This window comes from Myotis davidii, unplaced genomic scaffold (assembly GCF_000327345.1).
Source record: "Myotis davidii unplaced genomic scaffold, ASM32734v1 scaffold226, whole genome shotgun sequence".
Classification (NCBI taxonomy): Eukaryota; Metazoa; Chordata; class Mammalia; order Chiroptera; family Vespertilionidae; genus Myotis; species Myotis davidii.
In genome coordinates, this window is record NW_006297224.1 from 2,451,423 (window position 1) to 2,460,816 (window position 9,394).

Sequence of the window (9,394 nt, forward strand, 5' to 3'; positions counted from 1 at the left end):
CATCCATATTTAAAAATGACATTGCCCAGCCTCTGTTAGCCACACTGTTTTCTTACCTGTATAATGGAGATAATACTTTTTAATACTTTTTTAAGGGCTTTCAAAGTAGTTAATTCTAATAATAAGTAAAAAATAAGTTGGGTTTGAAAAAGACCACAAAACTCTTTCAAGAATTTTGGTTAAAAAGAGAAGGTGAGAAAGTTAAGGAATAATAATTCCTAGTGATTTTTGTGTACTATGTTTTACAGGCTGGTTGTTGTTTTTTCATTTCACAATTTACTTTTTTTCATTTTTAACATCTAATATTGGAGTTCATCTTATAAAAATGTTTCTTTAGAATTTAAATTTAATTGAATCTTTTTCTGTCTCAGTGATACATCATACGGGATGGGCAAAAGTAGGTTTATAGTTGATCATACAGAAAATAATACATACAATAAGTAATGAATAAAAGAAGAATAAAATCTTGTTCTATGTACTCACAACTGTAAACCTACTTTTGCCCAACCCTGTATAATGATCTCCTTTATAATAAAAGGCTAATATGCAAATCAACCAAACTGCATAACGACTGGTCACTGTGATGTGCACTGACTACCAGGAGGCAGACACTCAATGCAGGAGCTGCCTCCTGGTGGTCAGTGTGCTCCCATAGGGAGAGCACCACTCAGCGAGAAGCCGGGCTCATGGTTGGTGAGCAAAGCGGCGGTGGCCTCTCCCACCTCCACCGCAGGGCTAAGGATGTCCGACTGATGGCTTAGGCCTACTCCCTCTCTGCTCCAAGACTGCAAGAGGGTGTACGCTGGGCTGAGGGACCCCTCTGAGTGCATGAATTTCATGCACCAGGCCTCTAGTGTGTTCTATAATTAATGGCATTTTAGATTTTATGAACTACAGATTTTATGATACATATCAACATTTCTTTTTCTTCAGGAGACAGTAACACGTAGCAGTTATATATTCAGAGTGCAGTTGTGTATAGATTATGTCAAATTCCTGAACCTTTGCCTCATCCCTTACCTGCAAAAGGAAATGTATATTCCACAACATTGTTAGTATTACATTAGAAAGTGTGTATAAAGTTTTTAGCACAGTGTCTTCTGTAGCATTATTAAATGCATAATAATAGCCATTATTGTTATTTTTATCCTTATTTTTCTAGCAAACCTGTGGATGCTAGAGTCAATTCTGCCACTAATTAACTTTGGAATCTCTCTCTCATTTTCCTGTTTTACAAAATAATGTTTTGTCTAAGATGACCTCTGAATTCCTTCTGACTTTAAAATTTTATAATTTTATTATCTAATTCAGAGGCTTAACATAATGTGGCCATAAAATGAATTTATTTATTTATTTATTTCAGTTTGTGGGGACATCCATGGACAATTCTTCGACTTGATGAAGCTCTTTGAAGTGGGGGGATCTCCTGCCAACACTCGCTACCTCTTCTTAGGGGACTATGTTGACAGAGGGTACTTCAGCATTGAAGTAAGTCCACATCATTTCTTTTTAGCTGCTCAGTCAGTAATGGATCAACAGTATCTTAGTAAAGTAAAAGTGGTAAATACCATTGCCTTAAGGAAATCCCTAGTCTGTAACAATGAATTCTAATGTACTTAATTCTTGGGATATTACATCTCCTGTTTTCAATTGATTCCCATATGTTTTTTTTAAATTTATTGTCTAAAGTTTTACATATGTCTCCTTTTCCCCCACTTGACCTCCCACCCCCACCCCCCGAAGCCACTCCCACCCTGGGCAAGACACCACTAGCCCAGTGTCTGTGTCCATTGGGTATGCTAGTATGCATGCATACAAGTCCTTTAGTTGCTCTCTAACCACCCCCCTCCCCCCACCATTTGTCTCTGGATCTATTCTTGTTCATCAAATTATGTTGATCATTATATCCCATATGTTTTTTAATGTATAGAGATGCCAAGGAAATGACTAAAAGTAAGATTTTGCCTTTTGTATCTTTTATATATTTGCAACTTTCCAAAGTTATATCAGATTTACATTACATAATTCTGTTTCCGTTAGAGAACTAATCAATGTTGATTAAATATCCAGGAATGTGCTTGCATGGATGCTTTATAATTATGGCACAACAAGCTATTTTTGTAAATCAGTAGTCAAGTGCGCCTCTGTGTCTGCATTTGTGTGTGTGAATATGTGTGAATATGTGTGTGTGCTTAGAGGTGCTGGGCTTTGTCTTTTGACACCTGCCACCTGACCAGGGTAATTTGTTAAACTCATTAATTAAAACACAACAGATAACCTTTGAGCAGAGGTTCTTGCTCAGCCTCCCATCTGCTTCTAGTAGAAATTATGTTCAAAATAAAGGCAAGCATCTTGCTTTATTCACATGTTTGTTTTTCCTGGTGCTTAACATGGTGTCATACATAGAAAGGGCTCATTAAAATTTATTGAAAGAAATAGTTTAATAGGAATACATTTGAAAGAAACAGTTTATGATGTAGTAGCTGACATAAGTGTTCTAGGAAAAAAGCGTTAAAAAGAAAAACTATTTTTCTTAATTAAAGACCCAGTTAAAATTTCCTTAAGTTTCACACCAACATCAGGTATTTATAATAGTCATATGAAAGAAACTCTAGGTTTTTAAATTTTCATAATCATTTATTTACTATAGGAATATTTAATATCTAAAAACATGTCACTCTTAAACAGATTTTGTTTTTAAAACCACCATACTATATTTTTTGGTTATTCAGTTCACCTCAACTCATTGACTAAATATACATATATATATTTCCACCAATATATTAATCATTTCTTTATTTAAGGATCACATATTTATTAATAATAATGAGGAAAGGAGAGGTAGTGTTGGTACATAAGTCCAAATGGAGAAAGTACATTGTTAGAATTTCTTCCTTTTGGTAAATGTGTATTATCAAGTACATAAAATGTATGATCTGGACTGTAGGGAATTTGAAGACATATATATCCTTGCTCCCTAGAAAACTAAATTTATGTTGTAAAATATAACTTTTTTTAAAAAGCTCTATAGAATCAAAAGCCAGAACTAGTGGTCATCTAGGATTCAATTATTATTTAAACTGATTATTAAAATCTTGTGATAAAGGAGGCACAGAAAATAATTTCCTTTGGAATATAGAAGAAAAGTGGGAGAATATTGAGAGGGCACACATGGCTGGAGAAGACTGAGTCAAAGAACAAGTACGAGTTGCCTACGAGGGAAATCAAAGTGAGAAAAGGATAGAAGAAGAAATTATTAAACCTCATAGACTTCATTCAGGTGTTCACTTGACCCACTTCGTAGGAAAGTGTGATTGAGTACATTTTAAGACCTTTCTGTCTAGGACTAGTATGTGCCAAGAGTAAGGGGCGGCGGGGGGGGGGGGGGGAAAAAAAAGGTAGTCTGAACAAGATAGAACTTTATTTCTCTCTCCAGTAAAAGTTCACAGGTGGGCTGGTGTGACATGCATAGTGCCAGGGCCCAGACTCTTTCTGCCTTGTTGCTCAGATGTGCATGGTCTCATTCCAAAGTCACATTCATGGCCCAAGACTGCTGCTACCCCCCCTTAAGCCATCATGTCCCCATGTTACGCTCAGCTAGAAGGAACAGAGGAAAGAGAAAGGTATGTCCTCTCATTTAAAGAGGTTTGTGTCCCAGAAATGGTACAATTACTTCAATTTGGGTCAGGTTTGTTGATATGCCAAAGGTGACTTCACTGTGTAGCCAGATTTGAGAAAGACTATAGAGGCAGAAAACAGCAATGGGAGGTAGGGTTTCTGCTACTGTCCTTAAATTAGGGTTGGGTGGATATTTTTAAAAATTATTTTGGTAACTCTAAAATTCATCTTATTTATCTAATATTTATATGCTCCTCTGAATGTTTCTGAGGATGAATAAAATAGGTATTCTCATTTCCTGGAAGCTCACCTTTTAAGCAAGGAATGACCAAGACTATCCCATTGGGAGTTATTCTTTTTATTAGCCAAATGATGGAGTGTGATAGTGGACATTTTTAAATTATATTTATTATTTTTAACAACTTTTTTTACCTAATAAAAGACAATAGCACCTTTTCTTATTAATTTGCTAATAAGATAAAGTACTAAATCATATGGCACAGATAGACTTTATGTCTCACCTATTCCAGGTTTGAATTACATTTCCTAACCTACGGGCTTTTATTTACCTTTTATTATTTTACTTGAAGAGTTTGAGTTTCTGAATCTCTAGCCTCAAAACATTTGAAATTTTCTAAACTCGCCCTAATTAGAGCCTTTTAAAACTCTGTTTTTTTAAAGGACAGATGTTTAGAAGCAGTAATCACTAATGTGTTTCTCTGCAGATTTTTTTTAGTGTAAATTAATCTATATATTTGAACTATGGAAGTTGAGATATTTTGTGTAATATGTACCTTTTTAATTCAAGCAGAGGATCAAAGAATGAAACCAAATGTTGGTGACATCAAATGTAGGCATCACAGGACATTTAAAAGTTCTGAGATGCATATATCAGAGTCTCCATCATCAAAAAGAGCTCTTTAATTAAATTCCCAGAATCTGAGAGTTCAGCCCTCGGGACTTGCCACATGCAGTGACAAAAATGTGATATAGTCTTACATGTAAAAATAATCCATTTTGATTAAACTCTGACCTTTGAGGGACTTTGGGATTTCTCAGTGATATTGTCATGTTTAAAATAGAACAGACATTTATATAAAATATACTTACAGAGAATACTTCGGGGCTTTTTATTGTGGATTAAGGAAACCAACATTGTTTGCATGCGATAAATGCTATTGTTTGGGAGGTATAAATGATTTCATTTTTCCCGTACAGCTTTGCACGGAACACGTAAATGTCTTCCTTTCATGCTTGCAGAAACCTAGGCGCTGAGAGAGTCACGTACATAGTAAAAGGCAGTGCTGGGATTCAAAGTCTGTGCTCTTGCCGCTGCACCCCATACCTTGGCCATGTCTTCACTAAAAGAAACACAGGAAAAAAATGGATACCTCAGGAATGCAGAAACGGATGTACCCTCTCACATTCACTTACGCATGTACAAATACACTCACACAGCCTCTCCCCACTGATGTATTCTGAAGGTTACAGCATGCACTATAAAATATTCTCTTTGAGTACAATGCTGTTGGTTTAAGAAAAGTCCTAAAATAAGAGCTCAGTTTTTCAGCCTGCACTACCCTAACAGGCTTCAAAAGGTTCTTCATTCACCTGAATAATTCAGGGCACCGCTGCAGGTATCCTCCGTTGGCTCTCCTCTGGGCAAAGAAGAGCACTTAAGTTTAATTTTTACCAAATCGGCTTTGAAGAGTGGGTTCGGATTTCATACAGTCTCTGCCGGGTGGTTTTACAGGCACCAGGTAATGTGCTCTGGGCAGTACATAGAGCTCATTTTATGTACTCACTCCCTGCCTCTCCCCCCATCTTCTCTTCTTGCCAAGATCAGGAACCATTCCCCACCAAGTTAGCCCAAGTACAACAAGCAAGCTTTTGAGTCGTGATGAAAGAGGTCATTTTGTTTAGGGCAATAATTTGTCTCACGCCAAATACCATCCTCTTTCTGATGATTGCATTATGCTACCTAACGTCTTTGATCAAGCATATATATAGGTCCACGTCTGAGTGTGTTTCTCTGGGAAGGCAGGGAAAGACAGAATTTCAAACAGAGGCAAGCACAGCTGTTTCCTTCTATTCACTTCCCCAGGCTCCTTTTCCAGCCATTGTGCCTGGCACTGCCGTGAGCTTTAGATGCTGGCAAAGTTTCCCAAGTCCTCTAGTCAGTCCATGTACGCCCCTGCTGTACTTACATCCAGATCTCAGCCCAGGCCTCAAACACGTTTAAGCACAAAGAGTTGTGTTTATTCGCTGCGAATCCATAGACTAGAAAGAACCCCAGCAACGTCCCATGCTTCTGCCGAGAATAACAAGCGAGCGATACAGCAAGCAGCTTTAGGTGGTAGAGGGATGCCACAGACACAAGGAAGGAAGTGTCTGCTGTGTCCCTGCAGCCGACTGTCTGTACAGCACAGGGCTGCACCTCTGAGTGCTCCTCAGACCCAGTGAATGATGTCTTGGAGGGGCTGCATCTGACATTGCAGGAGTTTAGATCTTTTCCCAACCAGTGCACATCCGTCACCTGGCTGTCTTATTCGTGAGAGATGGCCTTTTTTATTGTAGTGTGTCACTGCACAGTAGGTATTTTAGAGGGCTAGTTGATATATATTTGGAGCTGTATACATACTTTTTACTTGCTTGCTTCCTCTTTTACATTCTGCTTTACTCCCCTGGGCGAGTTTTCAAGAATGCATATCTTTAAGAGGCATGAATTATTACAAAGTAAATTACGGCACTGCTATTATCAAAGAGCCAATTAAACTAATAAAGAAAATGATATCCTAAGTGTTGCTTCATAGAGGAAGACAGGTAAATAGAAGAAGGCTGTCTTTATCATGAAAATTGGTAAAAAGGTAGAGAATGCTCAACCTCTCTGTTGAGTAACCCAAGCTAATTTGAAGTTGTAAATATTTGTTTAATTGTGTAGAGTAAGACCGGAAAGACAGTCAGGGTCCAGTTGAAAGTGCTTAGTGCAGCTAATTTACATCTCACCTTGCAAAAAGGCCTAAGTAACTTGCCTATCTTCACCTTCACCATTTAATTCAGTGACAATTTTACTCATTAGCCATCTGATACCACATAGATGAATATACCCAATTATTTAGCTGATTTGTATTTCATTGCTTATTGATTGTGATAATTTTTTATAAGAGACCTTCCTTTTTAAAAATATCGGGTTATGGTTTTGTTTAAGAGCTTTGGCTCTCCAGAATGTTAGAACTTTAGAAGGCAAATTAGTTGCCAGCAAGACAGTGTTGTGCTTGGCAGCCCTCTCCCACCAGATGTTGGGGTGAAGGCTGGCAGGGCCCCACTCTCCAATCCACCCTGCCCTTTCAGTTGCCATGCCACTTCTTCCATGTTGGCTGCCTTTGTGGTTTTATTCAGTGTTTGGGAAGATATTTTATTCTTGCCACAGGGGAGAAGGAAATAAAATGTGAAAACAGGATTCTTATTTTTAGGGTATTTTGAGCCAAGAATTTGGAAATTGCTTTTCTTTTCTTTCTTCCTTTCTTTCTTTCTCTTTCTTTCTTTCTTTCTTTCTTTCTTCCTTCCTTCCTTCCTTCCTTCCTTCCTTCCTTCCTTCCTTCCTTCCTTCCTTCCTTCCTTCCTTCCTTCCTTCCTTCCTTCCTTCCTTCCTTCCTTCCTTCCTTCCTTCCTTCCTTCTTCCTCCCCATCTGTATTTTTTCTTCCTTTCCTCCTTCTTACCCTCCCTGCTCTCTGTGTTACTATCGTTCTTCTCATTCACACAGTTACAGAAAAAGGAGCTAATATTTCCTAAACTCCTATTATATACTAGGTGCTTCACATCCATGAAATAATAAGGGACAGTCACTGGGTATTGAATCATTTTCAAAGTAAACAAGTATGATAGAATATCACAGACTATTTCTGTGTCACTCTTTGAGGTTTCAGTTATAGAAGAGGTACAGTAATTAAGAATAGAGGTTATAAAGCCTCTTGCTAATGTCAAAATAGGATCTGTCCCAGATGGCAAAAAAGAAAATATAGGACCTGGAAGGTGATTGATTCCTCTAGTAATATTTGAGTGGGGTTAAAAGTTTCATTTTATAGAATCAGGGGCATAGAAAGGGAGTGGACTGGCTATTCTGGGGGGGGTGGGAAGGGATGAGGGGGATGCGGGAAGAGACTGGATAAAAATCGTGCACCTATGGATGAGGATAGTGGGTGGGGAGTGAGGGGGGAGGGTGGGGTGGGAACTGGGTGGAGGGGGGTTATGGGGGGAAAAAGAGGAACAAATGTAATAATCTGAACAATAAAAATTTAATTAAAAAAGTTTCATTTTAGATTTTAGTTGGAGAGATAATAGCTTTGCTGTAAAATAAGTGATTACTGACAAAAAACTAATCTAAATATGTCAGTATTGTGGTTACATTTCCAAAAGAGTATTGATGGGGGTGGGGAGAGCACAAGGGAGCCTTCTGTATGCTGAAATGTAACTGAACTTGGGTAGTAGTTTAATGGGAGTATGCATATTGTACATAAAAAATATGTGCACTTAATTGTGTATGTTCTACTTAGTAAAAATCCTATATAATAAAAGGGTAATATGCAAATAGACCGAATGGCAGAACAACCAATCAAAGCATAATAAGCTAATGATATGCTAAGGCTGCTCAACTGCTTGCTATGACATGCACTGACCACCAGGGGACAGATAGTCAACTGGTCAACCAGTCGCTGTGATGTGCACTGACCACCAAGGGGCAGATACTCTGACCAGTAGGTTTGCTTGCTGCTGGGGTCCGGCTGATCGAGACAAAGCAAGATGGGCCAGACACACCCTGGAGCCCTCCCATTGTCCCTCCCCGGCCAGATTGTGCACCAGTGGGGTTCCTCAGCCTGGCCTGTGCTTCCTCTGGGGGCCTGCGCCCTCTCACAATTCGAGACCCCTCAGGGGATGTCGGAGAGCTGGTTTCAGCCCGATCCCACAGGCCACTCCCCTTGGGAGGGCTCCAGATGCAGGACTCACGGCTGGCGAGCGCTGAGCCTCTCCCAATCAGGACTAATTGGGCACGAGCCCATGGCAGGCACAGTGGGGCCGAGATGAGCGGGAGCAACAGGTAGGAGTTGCAAGTGGCATTAGGCTGAGGGTTTCGGCCCGATCCCTGCAGGCCACCCAGAGGGACTGCACATGTGCACGAATTCATGCACTGGGACTCTAGTTACAGATAAAGAAAACCTTTCTAAAAAGTAGGGACAGTATAGCCAACACATATATTCTTTCCCTCATATAGAAACAGCACACATTAAATGTAGCAATTTCAACAAGTAAGTATAAATTTTAAATTGGAAATAGTTCTCTTATTGACACTGATAATGGTTTATAAATATCTTCTTTGAAATGTGAGATGAGCTTGAGTAAGACAAACTCTTTTTATGAAAACACTAGAGACCCAGTGCACAAATTCATGCATGGATGGGGTCAGGCTGGCCGGACCGGGGCAGATCAGGGCTGGGCCTGTCGGGAGGAGGAGACAACAGGAGGTTGGCAGTTTGGCCCACCCCAATTGGGGCCTGATCAGGACTGGGCCAGCTGGGGGGAGGGGCCGGCCAGCCCCACCCTCCCAATTGGGTCAGTTCACTGGCTGCAGTAGGCGTCATAGCAACCTATCTTTCTAATTGTTAAGGCATTCTGGTTGCTGGATTTTTATATATCTAGATGTAAGTGCATCTATAAAACCTGACACACAGTAATCTGAGATGCACTGAACCACAGTACTACCCACTGAGATAACAGGAA

At 39.5% G+C, this 9,394-nt stretch overlaps 1 protein-coding gene across 2 annotated transcripts in view; it reads left to right on the top strand.

The window, feature by feature from the left end:
• PPP3CA (protein phosphatase 3, catalytic subunit, alpha isozyme) overlaps positions 1-9,394 on the top strand; it is a 162,807-nt gene that overhangs the window by 76,057 nt on the left and 77,356 nt on the right. For both annotated transcript variants that reach the window (XM_015569992.1, XM_015569993.1), the window contains exon 3: positions 1,364-1,488. In XM_015569992.1, the coding sequence (XP_015425478.1) occupies positions 1,364-1,488 (125 nt within the window). The remainder of the gene's footprint in view (positions 1-1,363; positions 1,489-9,394) is intronic.